At 40.5% G+C, this 20,178-nt stretch overlaps 1 protein-coding gene and 1 pseudogene across 1 annotated transcript in view; one reads left to right on the top strand and one right to left on the bottom strand.

The window, feature by feature from the left end:
• Window positions 1-20,178, top strand: part of MMRN1 (multimerin 1) — a 66,992-nt gene that overhangs the window by 35,687 nt on the left and 11,127 nt on the right. Inside the window, exons 4-6 of the mRNA XM_067736964.1 lie at window positions 2,340-2,441; window positions 3,770-3,943; window positions 13,230-15,215. Coding sequence (XP_067593065.1) covers window positions 2,340-2,441; window positions 3,770-3,943; window positions 13,230-15,215 — 2,262 coding nt within the window. The remainder of the gene's footprint in view (window positions 1-2,339; window positions 2,442-3,769; window positions 3,944-13,229; window positions 15,216-20,178) is intronic.
• LOC137223281 (ras-related protein Rab-5B pseudogene) lies at window positions 8,721-9,382 on the bottom strand (annotated as a pseudogene).

Raw genomic sequence — 20,178 nt, 5'->3', positions numbered from 1 at the left:
ATGCTCTTGTTATCAACAAGCACTTACGGCTGTTGAAAAATCTCTGAAGATCAATTTCTGGATTGCAATTTTTAACTTAAACATCTGGTATTTTCTGCCTTACACCATTGAATTTACTTATTAGAATTAGAAAATTTTGAAATTTGTTCTAAATTAGTGCTTTTTAACCAGGGTCATACATCGAAATCACCTGCAGAGTTTAAAAAACTCTGTACACACATGCTCAGTTCCCCAGAACAGTTACTGAATCATAATCTTCAGATGGGTAGGAGGAGGATGGAGAGAACATTAACACTTAGTGTTTCAAAGTTAACAGATGCTTCTAATTTCCACCCATGACGAAAAATCACTATTCTAAAGAAACGTAAATAAAAAAACAAAGCAAAAACATAATATGCATTAAAAGTTAATGATAGAAAAAGAAATTTGAAGAGCAACCTTGTTTGTATGTCACAAAACAACATGGTCTTTGTTTTACCATAATTACACATTGCTTCCTAACAAAGTCTTCTGCCTACCAAGTCGTGGTATGCATTTCAATACACCAGCCCTTTTTGTTTTCCTATGATCTAGCTCAGAAAGGTAAGCAGTAAAAAAATGAAAAGACCCATTTGTTCATTCTGTTCAACCCACCTGTTCCTTTTGCTGTAATACTGACAAGTCTGTATCCTGAACACTCTTCCACTGCTAAGAGAAACAGGGAAGGTAGCGAGGTGGGAAGTTGCTAAGGAAGATGTATCTTGATGCTCTACTCCAGTGGTTCTCAAACTTTAGTGTGCACTGGAATCAGCTGGAGAGCTTGTTAAACCACACATTCCTGCCTCACTCCAGAGTTTCTTCAATTAGCAGGTCTGGGATGGGGCCCAGAAGTTGTATTTTTTAAAGTTCCCGGGTGATGCTGACACTGCTGATTCAGAGAGCCTGGTTTGAGAATCATTGCTTTACTCTCTGGTAACCCTCCTGGGTAGATAGATTTTAGCTGCCAGGAAAATGCTTTATTACATCATCTAAGAAGGAACCTTGATTTTAAAAACCATACAATTATTTAGCAGATATATTTGTATGAATTCATTGGAATTGGGGCTCTAAGAACTTTATTACTAGGATCTAGCAGAAGTTTAATACTTTTCACCACCTACTGCAGCCCTCAAATGCATACACTTTTCCCCAAGCTACAGATTGTTTTCTTCCACCAAATTAATCAACAGTTATGCAGGACCATCTATTATGCAGTGGAGAAAAAGAAGAAACAAAATCAAAGCAAAAACCTTGGACATGAATGGAGATTCATTCATTTAGCTCAATGCCCTGAAGAAAGCAATGCAAAATTCAATCTAGCAATAGAGACTAACTCAAATTAGGGGCAAATATATTTTCTGTGGAGTAGCGATGCTTTAGTATTATTGTCGCAGCCACATATGCCTTAGGGAGCATAATTAACATGTGCCAGAGGTGCAGTTTCATTGGTACATAATTTCACACGGGAAGAAGCACAGTCAGACACCAAACGCTTGTTTTCTCATGTCCGATATGCAGACTTCCATGAATAAATTTGTTCATTAGAAGTCTGCAAATTACAGACATACATTACTTGATGTGTTCAATATGTTTAATAAATCTTCCCTCTAAACTGTTTTCCCCAATGAAAACTTATATTGCCATTTAAAATATTACTTGATTCATGGGAAATGAGAAGCAATTCTTTAATAGAGTAAATTTGCTTTACAAGAATTTCTATTCTTCTGAAATTTCACTGATTTTACAGATAGAACCCCTCGAGACATGCCCTATAATGGTTTACTTTTACATGCAGTCCTTAGGTTTTGAGCCTATGCATTTCTTAAAAATCTGGGAACAACCCATTTAAGTGGCACTACTACGCAGGTATTCTTTTAGTAAAGAACCTGTAGCTCTCCCTTACTTCCAAGTGGCCACCAGTTGGAAACTGCATTGTTAAACAAGCCATCTTTGTGACAGTCCACTTAGAAAGCTGCTCTAGCTTTTAACACAGCTGATTTTAAGGTTCCTCTCAATCATGCCGGCAGTTTACGTACCCCGGTTTACATGGCTTCCCCAAACTACCACCCATTTTCACCTAAAAGGAAACCTTAATAATTTTATTTTTTCCAAACAGAACTAGAGTCTTGCACTTCCAACACCAATGTGGGAGCACACCACCCTGTGGATGGGGGCGCAGCCTCTTATTCTGCAGTCATCGCTGACCGTCAAGCTTCAGTACACGGGAAAATGCACAGCAGCCATATTGCTGCTCAGGACTGGAAAAAAATGAGGCGGTCCCAGTGCTGAACTCTCTCTCTTCTCTTTTTGCTTCCCTCTAGCCCAGGAACAACAGCAGCTGATACACAGCAACCAGGCTGAGAGTCACACCGCAGGTGGCAGAGGGACGCCCGAGCAGCAGCAGCAAGACTGTGGTGACCCAGGTCACAGACTGTAATTACTGTCATCCCTAAACCCAATCACTGTCAACACTATTTATGATGACTTCCAAACAAGACATCACTTGGCTGTCAAACGTTTGATGGTGACATTAACATACCTCTCGATCCTTTTCTATTTGCATGTTGGGAGAAACTATGGGTGAGCTGCACGTTCCCAGCCTGAAGGGAACATGTGTAATTACTGGAGCTCTGTGTGCAGACACAGAAGGAGAATAAAAATGCTGTCATACTAGGTTGTAAGGAAATCACAGGTTTCCAAAATTAAATCAGACTTTTGTCCTGCAAAGAGTACAATCATGGAAGAACCTTGACATGGATCATTTTAAGGGAGCTAAGAAGGCTCCCTTCCCTTGGTTGACAAGAGATCACTGAGGGGTATTGCTCACCGAGTAGGGCAAAGAATGTGGCTCAGAATCAACGAGGACCTCGTGTTGATCTAAAGTTGGCATGTTACATATTGTCTCATCTTTCTAATCATAAATATTTTACCATTCCTTTTAGACTTAACCTCATCTCTTAGAAACATAAAGTTGGTTACTGCTAAAAACATCTCACTATGTTTGGCATATATCTAGTCATACAAAATAAGGCACTCAAATTGAGAAATCTGATTTAAGGGGATCTCTTTAAGAATGCAGGTGAATATAGCTTAGGATCTGTACTCAAATTTTTTTAAGGGATTGAAATTCAGTATTTTCACAAGATACCGTAAAATCCTCCTTGAATTATTGAAATGCATGTGTAATGGCATGGAAAGTATCGTTGCTTTATAAAGTGATTCTAACCAAATTCTGAATCTCTCTATCTCTCTAAAGAATACCTCAGTAAAGAATAAAATTCTCAGAATATAGATACAAACTACATACATACATGTAGTATATATACATATGTGTGTGTGTGTATCTGTGGTTACATCTATTTAATGCTGGAGCATTGGATTTGAAAGCAGAAGATAAAGCATTAGCTCTGTAACCTCAAGCAAGGTATTTCAGTTTTCTGACCCTCAATTTCCTCATCTATTGAAAGTTTAACAACAACTCTTTCAGGTTAGCAAAAGAGAGACTGAAAATTCTAGACAAAGTTAAAACATTTTAGAAATCTAAGATATTAGAATGCTTTTTACAAATTTCTACCCTTAAATATTAGTATAAAATTCAGGATGCCATTTGCTAAGTGCATATAATCTGTATTTTCAAATATGAAGTGCAAACATGGCTTATTTGAATTACCTTTCAATCTATCATGAAATTTGAGTGGTTTTTAAATATGTATGTTTAAACGTTTCCCATTTTCTCTTCTTCTATATGCAGCAGTGACACAAAAAATGACTGACCAGATGAACTACCAGGCAATGAAACTGACCCTTCTGCAGAAGAAGATTGACAATATTTCTTTGGCCGTGAGTGATATAAAGAACACATACTCCTCACTGGAAGGGAAAATCAGTGAAGATAAAGGCAGGGAATTTCAATCTTTTCTAAAAGGTAAAAGTAAAATAAATTATTCATTCAGTTGAGACAAACAGCAAATGACTCATTTATCTTTTCTCACATCATTTTGGGATTTTTGCTTTAGATTGGGTGATAGAGAAGTCTAAGATTTTTTTTGAATAAGATACTTTTAAATCCCTCAATTTCTGAAATAAGTTGAAGCATCTAAATATTGTTTACTAATATAGTCAACTTTTTGTCTGAATATTTCATCTGACTTATTGACATTATGTACCTAGTTACAGTCTAACTTGTATTCCTTTATAGTTAAAATGAGCCGTACTTAATCTGCTCCAATTGTGGTTCGCAGCTCAAGATAAAGGTGAGGTTAAGGGATGATTGTCAGGCACAGCTAGATCCATGGTTATCTTAATGTTGATGAAGATATTGAGGATAAATCTAAAGTGCATTATTATCCCAGAAAGTATCTCGCTCATGGAATATAATCAATAAAATATATTCTAAAACACATCAGGTTGTTATTCATAGAAATGTGAGTCAGTTTTGCCTGAATTTTGTGCTCTTAAAAATAGCAGGCTGTGTTCCTTTCTGGAAGATCTACAGGATGATCCATTTCCTGCTAATTTGAGTTATCAGAATTCATTTTCTTATGGTTGTAGGACTGAGATTCCATTTTCTGGATGACTGTAAGCTGGCTTTTTCCCAGCTTCTGGAGGCCACTGCATTTCTTGGCTTGTGGCCTTGTTGAGCCCTCATGGCAGCTCTCAGGCCCACTCTTCTGCCTTCTCCTTCCTCTGTAAGGACTCATATGATTACATTGGACCCATCTGGATAATCCGGGATAATCTCCTCATTTCAAGGTTCTCAACCTTAATCACATATGTCCAGGTCCTTGTGTCATGGAAGGTAACATATTCACAGGTTAAGGGCATAAGGGTGTGAACATCTTAGGTGGGGCAGCATTTTTCTGCCTACCAGAGAGATGTATGCTGAATATTGAGTGAGAAATTGCCATGGTAGTGTTCTGTACAATACAGTGGGGCCCCTTGATAGTTTCAGTAAATCCAGTCTTAGACTTCAGGGAAGGTTTCTGCAAAGAAAAACCATCTCAACTGATAAGGGATCAGGGGGAGTTCATTCGGCAGAGGTTTCAGGTAGCGCACAGATATTCCAGACAAGTATTTTGGTTAGTAAGCGCATCTCAATTCACTGGGCTTATTGTTTGTTCCCAAGTTTCAGGATTATTGGTCCCTTTCACTTTGTTTTGTGCATAAAACATACTCACTGTACACCCCATTTCTATCACTCACAAGTTATTTTTTCTCCATTTTATGTGGTTCACATGTAAAAGAAATAAAAAGGTGATTTCCATATCCTTTACCAGTACAGAGCAATCATGATTTTTTTTTAATCATGTAAATTATTGGTGCTATTAACCAACTGAAAGACTCTGTCCTACGTTTCTGGCATGCTCCCTATGGCTAAAACTTACCCATGGCAAGCATGAGAGAGGAATATATTTTCCCTGAAGTGAGCATGAGAAAGAAGTGAAATAGGAACAGTACATAATTGACTATAACCACAGTAATGAAATTTGTCTAGCAAAATTTGGTTATCATAGCCTGAGTGAATTAGGCCTGTCAGCAGCTGTTTGTGAACCTACTAACAAAAATTCCGACCCAGACATGGGAAAAAATACACACTCACAGCAACAACAACAACAGCATTCCCTCTTCAACAGGACACGTTAATCATTTACTGAGCACAATCAATTAGGAGAACCAGATGGCTTGCAGTTAATGAATGTTTATACAGGAAACAAAAACTAAATTCACCCCCAAGTCACTGTGTTTTCCTGAAACCACCACCCCTTCTCTCGCTTACTCTACATCCAAGTTGAGAAGCAGTGCTTCATCTGCTAGTAGCCAGAGAAACTGTTCAAAATCAAATGCCCCAACACCTTAAGAAGTATCTGAATCTTATGAATAGGCCATGCATTCACAACCACAGAAGCGACATGCCCAGGTGTCTGATAATCAAATATGTGTTGTTACCAAATACAATATCAAATCGTTTAGGAAGTAGAAGCACTTGAGTCACATGACACAGAATCAAATAGAGTTAAAATGATGTGCCCACTCATACACTGACATAAAGCACTTTGATGTATCCTTGCAAAATCAGATTCTTGCACGGTTGTTTCTTTAGTAACAAATTATAGAAATATTATCTGAAAAGCTTGTTTTCCTGAAACGAGCTTTTAAGCTAATAATCTGTTTGATTCCTTTTCAGACACTGCTGTGATTTTTACCCTGTGCCCAATGTAGTTTTCCACTGAAGGTTTTTTTTTTTTCTCCTTTTTTACTTCCATTAAATACATCGGTAAATCAGCAGTTGCATTCTGTTACCACGATCGTTATGTTGGGAGAGGAGGAAAGGGGAAAAAAGGCAAATGCTTTCTTAGAAGCCAAAAAAGAAAAAATGATACCCGCCCCTTAAAAAAAATGATCAGAAGAAAAAAATGAAGAGCTGGGAAATAAAAACTAAAATTCCCTAAGCCCAACAGAGCTCAAAGGAAAGCAGAAGAGCTAATAGAAAGTAGAAGGAAGGCAGCAGGTAGGCCCAGAAGCTAAGGCCAATCCTGTTCCTAAGGGGGGCAGGGGGTGGGAGAAGAAGCCTGGAGAAATGGTTTCCCAGCCCCAAGGCAATGAAGCATCTTTGCTACTGCTCCATGGGGAAAACTACACAGAGAAAGAGCTTCATTTCTAAGAAACTTAAGGGAGCCGGCGTAGGTCTTCCACTTGTAAGGATGCACTGGCTGCTTTGGGGGGCTAGTGGGCACTGGGAAAAGGAGGGGCAAATGTGTACGTGTTTCAGGGCCACGGGAACTAAGGCTGTCCCTGGTAAAGGAAGGGAATTTAGGTGTAAGTGGAAGAACCTAAGCTGGGTCCTTCAGAATCTCAGCTTCATGGATTTCTCAGCTTCTCTGGGACAGGAGGCAGTCTGCAAGCCAGAAGGGCAGAAAGGTTCCAATCCTAGGTCACTATGGCCTCTCCTCTCTTATTTCCTCCAATCTCCTCAAAACCCTGGGCTAGAACAAGAAGGGATTTAGAGTTCTCTCTTGCCTGGATGGCCTCCCAAAGACATCTTAAAATACCTGATGAGGGATGTGAAGAGAGACTAGAGATTATAAAGGACCAACATCCTCTGGTGATGTGAGATAGTTATGAGGGGCCCTCAGTGCCAGTCGTTCCCTGTCCACAGGAACAGGTGTTATGGTACTAGGGGGCCACAAGTAGGCCTCTGTGGTACCACCCTCCTAGTGGTATGCGGATTAAACCACTGGTTGCATGGTAATGGGTTTGGGGGGTAAGCATGGAGGGACCAAACCGAAGATACTAACAAAGGAGAAAAGAAATAGGGCCTGACGGGAGGTGGGGGGCAGAACAGACTGTACAGTGGAAATAAAGATCATACCTATTTACAGGGAAGTAGAAAAGACATGGTAACAGGTGGATCAAATTGAATGGGAACCCTGGGAAAGGACAGAAAACTCTTCCATCTTGCTGACTCCTTTTCACTCCCCTACAATGGCCTGTGCTATCCTGAGACTGCTCTCCAGCTGCTCAGTTAATTCCTCAGGAAAGATTAAACGTACACCCAAGAGTTAGGCTGACCAGAACATAGGTGAAGTAAGAATCAGAGTTGGAGGAAGCTAGCAATGGAGATTGGGCTTGAGTAGCTGCCACCGGTACTGTTCTCTACAGCCCCTCCCCAAACCTCATATACACCTCGGATTCCACTTAATTAAAAAGTTAAGAGGGCAGGTAAATCAATCAAACCCCCCATAAAACAGTATCACAACTGAACTACCATCAATTAAAGTACAAACTGCAGGGGGGATATAGGGTCTGGGTCTGAGGCCATCTGAGCGCCAGAGAGAAAAAAATGCATATGTGTAAGTCAGAGGCTGGTCCCTCCCTGTAGATCACAGTAGAGCCAAAGATGCAGGCAGCCAGTGAAGATTCTTTGGAGGACTCTGGGGTCCAGAATCTCCCCCACTATGGGGGAGAAGCTACCTAAGAGGCTGGGTGAGGGGACAGTAAGCCTTGGAAGAGTTCCTGAGCCACAGATGACACTGCATCTCCACCTCTGCCCAGTTAGCTAACAACAAGACTCCAACCTGGTGCCTGAGAGCTTGCCTTCCCATTCTCGCCTCTACCTAGAAACACCCTCCACAAGGCCAGCTCAGTGTTTCCAAATATGAGAACTCCAGCCACATAAAAACAAAAAGGAAATATTTCCTTACTCCCCTCTGCTCTGAGGCTTACTTTCCCCCAGGGCCCCTAATGTGACTGAACTGCAAACCTCCTTCCTCAGTTCCTGGGTTCACTACCTTCTCCATCCCGGGGAGGGGAAGAAAAAGAGGATCAAGAACAGAGACTGACCGAAAGCAGAAGGGGAAGGGGAAGGAGACAAAAAGAGAGTTTTCTGAAAAAATGGGGAGGAGGAGGAAAGATAAGTAGGTCACTGTCTTGCACCTATAATACAAAGTGAAGAAAGTTTGATTTGGAAGGTAAGTCCTGGGGGATCTGCCCCCCAAGCCCCAGAGTAGGGGTAGGAAGCCAGTGGCAACAGCTGCCTGTTGCTGAAGCGTTACAAAGTGCCGTGACGGAGCTGTCAAGGGGCAGCCCTTGGGAGCCAGGGCCCAGTGTGCTGTTACCGCAGGGGCTATGTGCTGAGCGGTGGGGATGGAGGTTAGTTCTGAGCTCTCGCGCTAGCTCCATCCTTGTTTGCCGCTCGCCGCCCCTCAGTTGCTACAACACTGGTCTTGTTCTGCTGGGACTGCTCATGGAGATCCACACCCCGGCTTCAGCCTGCTGCACCCCCCAGATCCTGGGGTTCACCCTTCGGCAACCTCTTAGCTATCGCCAGGAAGAGATGGTTCAGGTTCACAGCTGTCTTGGCTGAAGTCTCCATAAACAGTAAGCTGTTGTCATCTGCCTACGCCTGGGCCTCTTCGTACTCTGCCATGCGCTTGTTGGCCAGGTCAGCTGTGTTCCCCACCAGGGCAATAATGATGCTAGGACTGGCCTGTCGCTGGAGTTCCTTTATCCATGTCTTTGCTCGGGCGAAGGTTTCCTGATTAGTAACGTCATAAACCACAGCTGCAGCTTGGGCACCTCCGTAGTACACGGGGGCCAAGCTATGGTATCGCTCCTGCCCAGCTGTGTCCCAGATCTCAAACCTGACTGTTGTGTCCTCTAGACAAACCGACTGGGTGAGGAAGGCCGCTCTGGTGATGCTCTCCTGGTACTTGTGGAACCGCCCTTTGACAAAACGTCATACCAAGCTAGACTTCCCCACTGCAGACTCACCCAGCGGGACCAATTTGAACTGACATATTTTGCTGGCCTGGGGCTGCCCGCTGGGCCTGGCTGTGCTTTTGCTAGTCATGGCTAGATTATAAGAGTGGGAAAGGGTGGAGGGAGGGGGATGCCACAAAGCAGCAGAGGGGGGAGAGGGAGAGGGGAGGGGAGGGGAGGGGAGGGGAGGGGGAGGGGAGGGGAGGGGAGGGGGGAGGGGAGGGGGAGGGGAGGGGAGGGGAGGGGGAGGGGAGGGGAGGGGAGGGGGGAGGGGAGGGGGGAGGGGAGGGGAGGGGAGGGGAGGGGAGGGGAGGGGAGGGGAGGGGGGAGGGGAGGGGAGGGGAGGGGGAGGGGAGGGGAGGGGAGGGGAGGGGGAGGGGAGGGGAGGGGAGGGGAGGGGAGGGGAGGGGAGGGGGAGGAGGGGAGGGGAGGGGGAGGAGGGGAGGGGAGGGGAGGGGGAGGGGAGGGGAGGGGAGGGGGAGGGGGAGGGGGAGGGGAGGGGAGGGGGAGGGGGAGGGGAGGGGAGAGGGGAGGGGGAGGGGAGGGGGGAGGGGAGGGGGGAGGGGAGGGGGGAGGGGGGAGGGGAGGGGAGGGGGGAGGGGAGGGGAGGGGAGGGGGGAGGGGAGGGGAGGGGAGGGGAGGGGAGGGGGAGGGGAGGGGGAGGGGAGGGGAGGGGAGGGGAGGGGAGGGGAGGGGAGGGGAGGGGAGGGGAGGGGAGGGGAGGGGGAGGGGAGGGGAGGGGAGGGGAGGGGAGGGGAGGGGGAGGGGAGGGGACGTCCAGGCTTCAACAGTCCGGGCCTCCGTCTCCCCCGCCATAGGGCCCAAGCCCGTGTCAGACAGACAAACAGCTGCAGCTCAACCAAACCCTCTTGCCTCTCCTCCTCCCCTCCCTGGGGCGGGGCACCCGGCCTCCACTGAAGTTTTAAAGCATGAGAGTACCTTCTAATTTTTACTTTGATTGTTTACTTTTTTTCCTAGTTAATTTGATCAAGATTCTGTACTGAATTTTACCTATTACAGTGTTTTCGCCTATTTTCATTCTTTTTCTGACTTTCAGATCATGTAGTTTTTCCCTTGCTGTAGTTAAAATCTGTTGTTATTGTCCACAATTAATTAATTAATTTAATTACGCTTAAGTTTTATTTTACCTTGTCAATCTTGAAAAACATTTTAAGCCAGAATTATGAGGTTATAAATCCTAGGGAAGTCTGATTCCTAACCTTAATTATTTTATTGTGTTTCATCTAGCTGTTTTCATCATGAGAATTAAAGACAATTTTAACCCACAGGAAATGACTAAATGATCCTGTAGAAAGTGCAATAAAAATAACTTTGCTATTAAGTAGTTAATTAAGCAGTTAATAGCACTTTAAGTAGTATTAAGTAGTTAATAGCACTTACACTTAGTGAAGCTAATATATTCTATTTTAAGCATAAGAAATCTAATTTTCCAAATTTCATTTTCTGTGTAGCATCTAGAATGTACTCAACAAAGATTTGTTGTATAAATGAGTGACATGTCAAATGCTAAGTAAAATTTAGAAAATAAAAATACTTTAAAACTTTTCTTGGTATGATTATTCATGTTAGTAAATGCAAAAGTTAGGACTGTTTCAGTATAATTTATCTTAACTGCAGCTATATAATCTTTTCTAAGCCTTTCCTTAGTACTTTGGTGCTGTGTGTCACTGATTACTATTTCATACTTCATGTGCTTTTATTATTTTTTTCTATTACATACAAGTTGATTTTCACTTACTTATAGTTTCTAGACTTTTAAGTTTATATCAGTTTCCACTAGGTTTAGAAATGTAAAATAAATTTTTGTACTCTGGAAATCCTAGACCCTAAAGATCAATTAAAAACATGCATCTTTAAGGTCTAGGATTTCCAAGGAAATATTTATCCATTCACAGCTTTGTCTTTGTACCACATTAATTAGCATCAAGACCCTCAAGCAATATATCATTCTATTTGGTATAATTGCTCTTTCACAATATGTTTTATGGAGGTCTCTCAAGCAACTTAAATACTTTTTAAAACTCGCTTACAAAATAGAGACATGTAGGGACTATGTATTTTTATCCTATAATCATCTTTCTTGAATAGACTTCATAGTAGCCATAACTTACTTCACAATACTCCATTGTACAGACCTTCCTGATTAAAATGCTTTGTATTATGTTGCCTGTATTTTACCTTATAGATATTGGCTACATGTTTGAATGAACATATCTTCCATTTATACCTGTTTCATTGCCATGTACTATAAATATGCCTCAAGCATGTTTTATTTTTCCCATTTTCTGTTTTTGTATGTAACAGGTTTGTTTCTATGTTTTTACATGTTTGAATATTTATTTCCTGTTCTAAGTAGTTCTGAATAGTTCAAGACCCTTTTTTTCTTTTTCCTTTTTTTTTCTAATGCTACGTTTATAACTATCCATAATTCTGGCTCGTGATCAGTCTATTCTTTCTAAAGGGGAGATAACTAGTATGTGCTTCATTAGTGGCAAGTTTCCTCTCCTCTTTTTGTTAAGAATTAATGTCATGATATTTTAAATCAACTATATTTCAATAGAAATATTTTAAAAAAGAATTATCAAACTAAAAATAAATAAAATCACCTAAAAAATTAATGTCGGGCTTCCCTGGTGGCGCAGTGGTTGAGAGTCCGCCTGCCGATGCAGGGGACACAGGTTCGTGTCCCGGTCTGGGAAGATCCCACATGCTGCAGAGCGGCTGGGCCTGTGAGCCATGGCCGCTGAGCCTGCGCGTCCAGAGCTTGTGCTCCGCAACGGGAGAGGCCACAACAGTGAGAGGCCCGCGTACCGCAAAAAAAAAAAATTAATGTCATATTATGAGAGTCAATGTGTATCTTAAATTTCTGTCATTTGACTTAGTTTTTTGATCCTCAAACCTCTCATTATTTTTATTTTATTGTTATTATGAACTATTGTTGAATCTTGTGATTATTACTTCATATTGTTCCTCCTCTGGGAACCTCATTATATTTCGTCTCTGCAGTCAATATATTAAATTTTTTTTTTTTCTTGCGGTACGCGGGCCTCTCACTGTTGTGCCTCTCCCGTTGCGGAGCACAGGCTCCGGACACACAGGTTCAGCGGCCATGGCCCACGGGCCCAGCCGCTCCGTGGCACGTGGGATCTTCCCGGACCGGGGCACGAACTCATGTCCCCTGCATTGGCAGGCGGACTCTCAACCACTGCGCCACCAGGGAAGCCCAATATATTAAATTTTATAAGCTCGGAACACTAGTTCTGAAACCTAATTACAGTTGACCCTTGATCGACATATGTTTGAACCTCCTGGGTCCACTTACATAAGCAGACTTGTTTCAATGGTAAATACTACAGTGCTACACAATCCACAGTCGGTTGGTTGAATCTAAGGATGTGCAACTGTGGATTCAGAGGAATCTTGGCTATAATGGAGGGCCAGCTATAAATTATACGTGGAGTTTTAGCTGCGCAGAGGGTCGGCACTCCATTCCCTGCATTGTTCAAGGGTCAACTGTACTAGAAACCTAATAAACAGTCATGAGCTAACATCAGGTATTATTTACTAAGGCAGAAAGCCCCAAACCATTTATTTTTATGCAAGACTAAGGCTAGAAACATTGCATACAAGGGTGTATTAACTGAAGTCGGTAGTAGTTCCTTTATGCCTTTGTCCAGAGAACCTTAGTTCTATGATTCTAGCGTGTTCCCGGCAACTGATTTTTTTCCCTCAGACTTATCAGTTAAGAGGGTGATCACCTTATATGAACTCTAATTTTTTTAAAATTTCATAAGTAAATGTAGTCAAGAGATATTTTCATTATTTCATGTCATTAATGTTTAGTCTCAAACTTTTATCTTTTTAGAGCTATCTAAAGTTTACATTATTAAAATCATGTATCATTTATTGTTGTTTATTATTTCTTTCTCCAGGTCTAAAATCCAAAAGCATTAATGATCTGGTGAAAGATATAGTAAGAGAACAATTTAAAATTTTTCAAAATGACATGCAGGAGACCATAGTGCAGCTCTTCAAGACTGTATCAACTCTCTCAGAGGACCTTGAAAACACCAGACAGATAATTCGACAAGTTAATGAAACCGTGGTTTCAGTAGCAGTCCAGCAAAAGTCTGTTTTAATGCAAGAAAATAGGCCCACTTCGACTGATATACTGGATCTAAAAAATCGCATTGTGAATGTAAGACAAGAAATGACTTTTACATGTGAGAAGCCTATTAAAGAACTAGAAGCAAAGCAGACTCATTTAGAAGGTGCTCTAGAACAGGAGCGCTCAAGGAGCATTCTGTATCATGAATCCCTCAACAAGACCCTTTCTAAAATGAAGGACATGCAGGAGCATCTTTTATCCACTGAACAAGTATCAAATCAGAAGAGTGTTCCAGCCGCTGGATCAGTTAGCAATAACGTCACTGAATACATGTCTACTCTACATGAGACTGTAAAGAAGCAGGGTTTGATGCTGCTGCGTATGTTCGATGATTTGCACACCCAAGATAGCAAGATTAACAATCTCACCCTTGCTTTGGAGATGGAGAAAGAATCTGTCAGGGAGGAATGTGAACACATGTTATCCAAATGCAGAGATGATTTTAAATTTCAAATTAAGGACACAGAAGAGAATTTACAAGTTTTAAACCAAACATTGGTTGAGGTTCTCTTTCCAATGGACACTAAGATGGATAAAATGAATGAGCAACTAAATGATCTGACTTACGATATGGAGATTCTTCAACCCTTGCTCGAGCAGGGAGCATCCTTTAGAGAGACAATGACGTATGAGCAACCAAAAGAAGTAGTAGCTACAAAGAAAAAAGTGGAAAATCTGATGACTGCTGTTAGCAGTCTAAATTTGCTTATCAAAGAACTTACAAAAAGATACAACTTACTTAGAAATGAAGTACAGAGTCGTGGGGATTCCTTAGACAGACGTATCAATGAACATGCCTTAGAAATGGAAGACGGTCTAAATAAGACAATAACTATTATAAATAATGCCATTGACTTCATTCAAGATAACTACATGCTAAAAGAGACTTTAGATACAACAAAGTATAATCCTGAGGTCCATCACAAATGTACCCAAAATATGGAGACTATTTTGACATTCATTTCTCAGTTCCAACGTTTGAATGATTCTATTGAGATTTTGGTCAATGACAATCAGAAATATAACTTTGTTCTGCAAGTTGCCAAGGCCCTTGCAAATATTCCTAAAGATGAAAAACTAAGTCTGTCCAACTTTCAAAAGATTTCTCAAATGATCAATGAAACCAGTTCCCAAGTGATAAAATACCAGCAAATTATGAGTCATTTGGAGGAAAAAATACTCTCAGCCACAAACATTTCCAAAAATTTTGAAACTCGGTTGCAAGGCGTTGAGTCTAAAGTGACCAAGACGCTCATACCTTATTATGTTTCACTAAAAAAAGGCTTTGTGGCTACAAATGAGAGAGACCAGGCTCTACAACTGCAGGTACTAAATTCCAGATTTAAAGCACTGGAAGCAAAATCCATTCATCTTTCCATTAATTTCTCTTTACTTAACAAGACTCTCTATGAAGCTTTAACAATATGTCATGATGCTTCTACAAGTATATCAGAACTGAATGCTACCATACCCAAGATAAAAGGTTCCATACCAGATACTCAGCTTCTTCAGAAAGGTCTGACAGAATTTGTGGAATCAGTGATTGAAATAAAAACTCAAATTGCCCTATCTAATTTAACTCAGTATATAAATCAATCATTGTCTGGTAGTCTTGCAAACATTGTCAAGTCACAGAAGCAAATAAAACCATTGCTGAAGAAACCCAATACACTTAAGAAACCAACAGTGAATCTGACCACTGTCCTGATGGGCCGGACCCAAAGAAACACAGACAACATTCTACTTCCTGGTAAGCTATTGTTAAAAATTAACTTTTAATCTCTTTTCCTATTTAAGTGGTATTTAGTAGGTCTGTATGGTTTAGCAAGACCATAAGATATAAAGAACACTTACTTAAACTTGAGTAAATAGTTAAGAAATTCAAAGATCCCTGATATATTATTTGAAGCTGATTTTATCCTATATAAAGCAGGCATCAATACAAAACAACTGTTTATAGTGTAAATATTTTTCTACATATTTCTTAACTTTTTTTCTGACAAGACCCCTATAAAACAATCAAGTTTGCCCTTGTAGAACATTTTTCTTTACATGTGTAATTAAAGGAAGCTATTAGACAATGAGCTCCCTGATGAGTAAGACCAGATTGTATCCTATTCATTTTGGTGTTACCTGGCAAAGTGTCAGTATACAACAGGAACTCAGTGAATATCTGTTGAATGACTGTCTGGCTGAGTGAAGGTACAGTGAGCAGGTATTTAGTTTGGGCAGATCACAGAAGGCCTTGAATGACAAGCTAAGTATCTTAGTCCCTTTGGGCTGCTTTAACGAAATGCCACGGACTGGGTAGCTTAGAAACAACAGAAATTTATTTCTCGACGTTTTAGAGACTGGAAAGTCCAAAATCAGGGCCCTCTTTCTGGTTCACTTGGTTCCAGTAATTGCATGCTGTGTCCTCACATGGCAGAAGGGGTGAGGGAGCTCTGGGAACACTAATCCTATTCATGAGGGCTCCATCCTTATCTCCTAAGCACCTCCAAAGGCCCCACCTCCTAATATCAGCAACTGTGGAAGTTACGATATGAACATATAAATTTTGGGGAGATACATTCAAGGCATGTAGACATGATTTTGTAAAGAACGGTCTTTGAAAATTTCAAGCAGAGCATTGGGTATGGTGAGAACTGTGTCTCAGAAGCACGAAGCTAGGAGTAGCGTGTAGCATGACTACAAAGAAGAAATCAGAGATACCAGTTAGGACACTATTGGCAAGATCAGTGAAAGCCAGATCTTAGGAAGAGGTAGTTGCATCAGAGGAGATGGGTATGAATAGTATCATGAAAGTAACATCAACAGAAACAGAAAGATTGTGGGAAAATTAATGGTCTAAGGAACAACAAATCATGATTCTGGTCCTAGTTATTTCCGTATGTTTCTGTGTAGCCTTGAGTAATTCCCCTCTCTGGGTTTCGGCTTCTTCCTTTTATGAGATGGGATTGCAGTAGGTATTTTTCTGAGCTCATTAGTAGAAATATGTTGCAGACTGCATTGCTGTAAAAAAACATGAGCTTTTCACAGCCTGAATACACAGCATTTGGGGAGGGGAGAGATCTAGAATATTCTGCGGTTTTGCATTTGGGAAATGAGAGGGTCGAAGTACCATTGACAGATGTTGTAAACACCAGAGAAGCACACATTTGGGAAGAAAGAGGAATTTAGTGTAGTGCATATAAACTACTTAATAGTCTCTCTGTATGAAAGAAGTGTTTTATTAAGATGTCTGGCATATGAGTAATATTAAATAATCTTTCCACAATGAAAAGAATAGCTACGGACTCTTATTAAAAGAAATACAGTGAACCTCTCATATGAGTCTGCTGTTAAAATATACACTCATTTGGATGAATTTTGAATTTTATTGCTTTTTCATTACAGAAGGGTAATCATTATCCTAGCTTAACATGACCCTTCATGTTTAATCTCTGAATGTTCAGAGAATATGAAAAATCACAGAATAATACAAAGTTGAGTTGTCTCTTGACTATTTAAGCTATTGTATTTATTTATGACTCCTTCCAAATTAATCTGACCCAGGAGGACTAATCTTACCATGTGGGATCACAGAACAAATTATTTAGGCTTACATGTTTCCAAGAGAAAAGTAGTATTTCAGTACAAGATGTTCTTACAATAATCATTTTAGGAAAAATATTGAGTTGCTCTTTCTCCAAACTACTTTAATCCTTGGTTCTCTTGTGGACACTGCAAATGAGTTTCAGTTAAACTCTGCAGGATATGTGATCATACACCAGGCAAACTGGGTCATTCTTTTTTCCTTAAACCAAAAAATACCCGTATCTCTACAGTAAGTATAAATTTAAATAGCTTCAAAATTAATTGAGTTAAGAGACTCAGTAGAACATAAGAACTAATAAACTTTCAGAGTATAAAGAATGCATGTTAGGAGCTTATAAAAATTGCATTGAGACATTTATATCAAGTTGACTCAATATTGGGCTTAATGGGCTAATAATTAACTTAGTACTGATTCTCTTTTTAATGATGCCTTGATATAATTGTTTCTTGTTCCTTTATTTACTGTAAGTAGAATTTTTCTAGGCCTCAAGTTAATAATTAATTAAAAGTTCTTTATTTTATCTTTGTAAAGATAACCCATAATGATGTCAGGGCAATAAAGGTATATTGGCCTAATTTCATATGTGGGGCAGATACTCACTGTACCGCAGGATCAGCAACAGAAATGTGTGAGGCCCTTTCAAGTGGATGCGTAGATATGCGTGCTCATTAAGCCGGCTCTGCTTCTATGGGTCGTAAAACTGATGGTATTCATTGAACAGCTGAGCAGGTAAAGTCTATGCAAGATAATGAAACCAGTGGACTCAGGCTAAATTCTCCTCTAAGAATAAACCAATTGCAAAATAAACTACTTCCTTGGATACCAACTGTGAGACACACTGCCATACTAGTTAAATTTGGCTGTGTTTCCTTTGACCTTTGCTATGATACTGTAAATACTGTCTAGCCACATTACTCCCCTACCTAACACCAGAAGGTAATTTATCACGATTTTACAAATCTCACAATAATATTATTCAGATTATAGCCACCATCATTTGCAGAATAAATGCAGTTTGTAGAAAGAAAAACCACAGAAACATAGTTTTTAAAATTTAATCTTGTTTTTTCTTTTTTTAAATTGAAGTATAGTCGATTTATAATATAGTGTTAGTTTCAGGTGTACAGCACAGTGATGCAGTTATACGGTTATACATATATGTTCTTTTTAAGATTCTTTTCCCTTCTGGTTATTTCAAAATGTTGAGTAGAGTTCCCTGTGCTATACAATAGGTCCTTGTTTTATGTCTGGATTTTTTGTTTGTTTGTTTTTTTAAGATGTTGGGGGTAGGAGTTTATTAATTTATTTAGTTATTTTTGCTGTGTTGGGTCTTCGTTTCTGTGCGAGGGCTTTCTCTAGTTGTGGCAAGCGGGGGCCACTCTTCATCGCGGTGCACGGGCCTCTCACTATCGTGGCCTCTCTTGTTGCAGAGCACAGGCTTCAGACACGCAGGCTCAGTAGTTGTGGCTCACGGGCCCAGTTGCTCCACGGCATGTGGGATCCTCCCAGACCAGGGCTCGAACCTGTGTCCCCTGCATTAGCGGGCAGATTCTCAACCACTGCGCCACCAGGGAAGCCCTGTTTGTCTGTTTTATATAGAGTAGTGTGTATATGTTAATCCCAACCTCCTCATTTATCCCTCCTCCCTCCCCCTTTCCCCTTTGGTAACCATAAGTTTGTTTTCTATGTCTGTGACTCTCTTTCTGTTTAATCTTAATTTTAATAACTGATAACCTCCTTTGAAGCCTAATAATAGTAATACTATAATGATGTAATATTGGACACCATGTATTAACACTTACTACATCCCAGGCACTGTACAAATTATACTACATATGTTCTTTCATTTAATATCTATGAGGTAGCTATCATGATTCTTATTTTGAAGGTGAGTAAACTAACCCTCAGAGAGATGAACTAAGGGATCCTGCCTAAGGTCATGCAACTAGTAAGTGATGGAGCCTGACTCCTGGTCTGTTGGACTCAGGGCGCCGCTCAACTACTGTACTGAAGTAGATTGTGAAGTCTATTCACCTGCCTTTCTCTTCCTTCTGCTTGTGTTTGACGAATCATATCTATCTCAGAGTCTGGCCATATCTGAATATTCCGTATGGGCAGAGTTGATATTCCCAGGGAGTTTGCTTTCTTGAGGACCCAAATATTACCACTTGTTTCTGCGTTGACCAGAAGGAAGTGAAAAGGCTACTTTTCAGTTTAGCTTTTCTGTGTTAATGGCCAGTGGGCAGTTGTCATTGAAAGCTGGCATCAGTTGTTCACCATATCTTCTCTGAGCTGATGCAGTGGGAGGTAACATTCAGAGTTCTCTTCCATATCACTTTCTCCTGAGCCATTCCCACATCCAGTTATGCTAATTATGATTCCTCTCAGGCCAATTCTGATAGATAAACTGTTCTGGTTGAATCCCTAAATATTTGATTTGTTTCTAAACAAAAGTCCAGTAGACACCAAGAGGATTTTATTTCCTCTTTGAAGATTTGTTTGTGGAGCAATTGGCAGATTTGTCCCCGCAGAGCAGGTCGGGCTGCTTGCCTTGCAAGAGGAGCTGAATCCTGAATTGAATTGTTGTAACAATGTCAGCAGCATGGCTGACGACGCGCCTTCTGCTCCTGAGACCATTGACTTTTTATTTTAACCGTTCCTCCAGTGTTTACTAAGTATATTTAACTCTCCTTAATAAACCTTTTATTCATCATTGTCACTTTAACTACTCTTCTTAAGAAAGACTACGTTCTGTAACAGATTTGGCAGTATACCAAATACAACTTTTAAATTATCATTTCTGTGAATATAAGCAATTTATAAGAAAAAATAAGAACCTAGTGAATATTTTACTGTCTTACATCACTTTAAAACCATTTCTAAATTCTGTGACACAGCACAGAGGCAGTTGTGATGACTAAGAAGCACTGAACTTGGAATCAGGAAAACAAAGTTTAAGTCCTGCCTAGCAATGTGTTTATTTGTAAAAGTCATTTATTTTTCTAAAATTTACTTTCCTCATTTATAAAATTAGAATAACATATCTACCTTACAAAGTTTGAGAATCAAAGAAATCAACTTTCATACAGTGTATTATTGAGGTAGTTAGGACTAT

The sequence above is a fragment of the Pseudorca crassidens genome, chromosome 4 (genome assembly GCF_039906515.1).
Source record: "Pseudorca crassidens isolate mPseCra1 chromosome 4, mPseCra1.hap1, whole genome shotgun sequence".
NCBI lineage: Eukaryota > Metazoa > Chordata > Mammalia > Artiodactyla > Delphinidae > Pseudorca > Pseudorca crassidens.
Note: the sequence above shows the minus strand (reverse complement) of the source record. Positions and strands in the feature narration are given on the sequence as shown.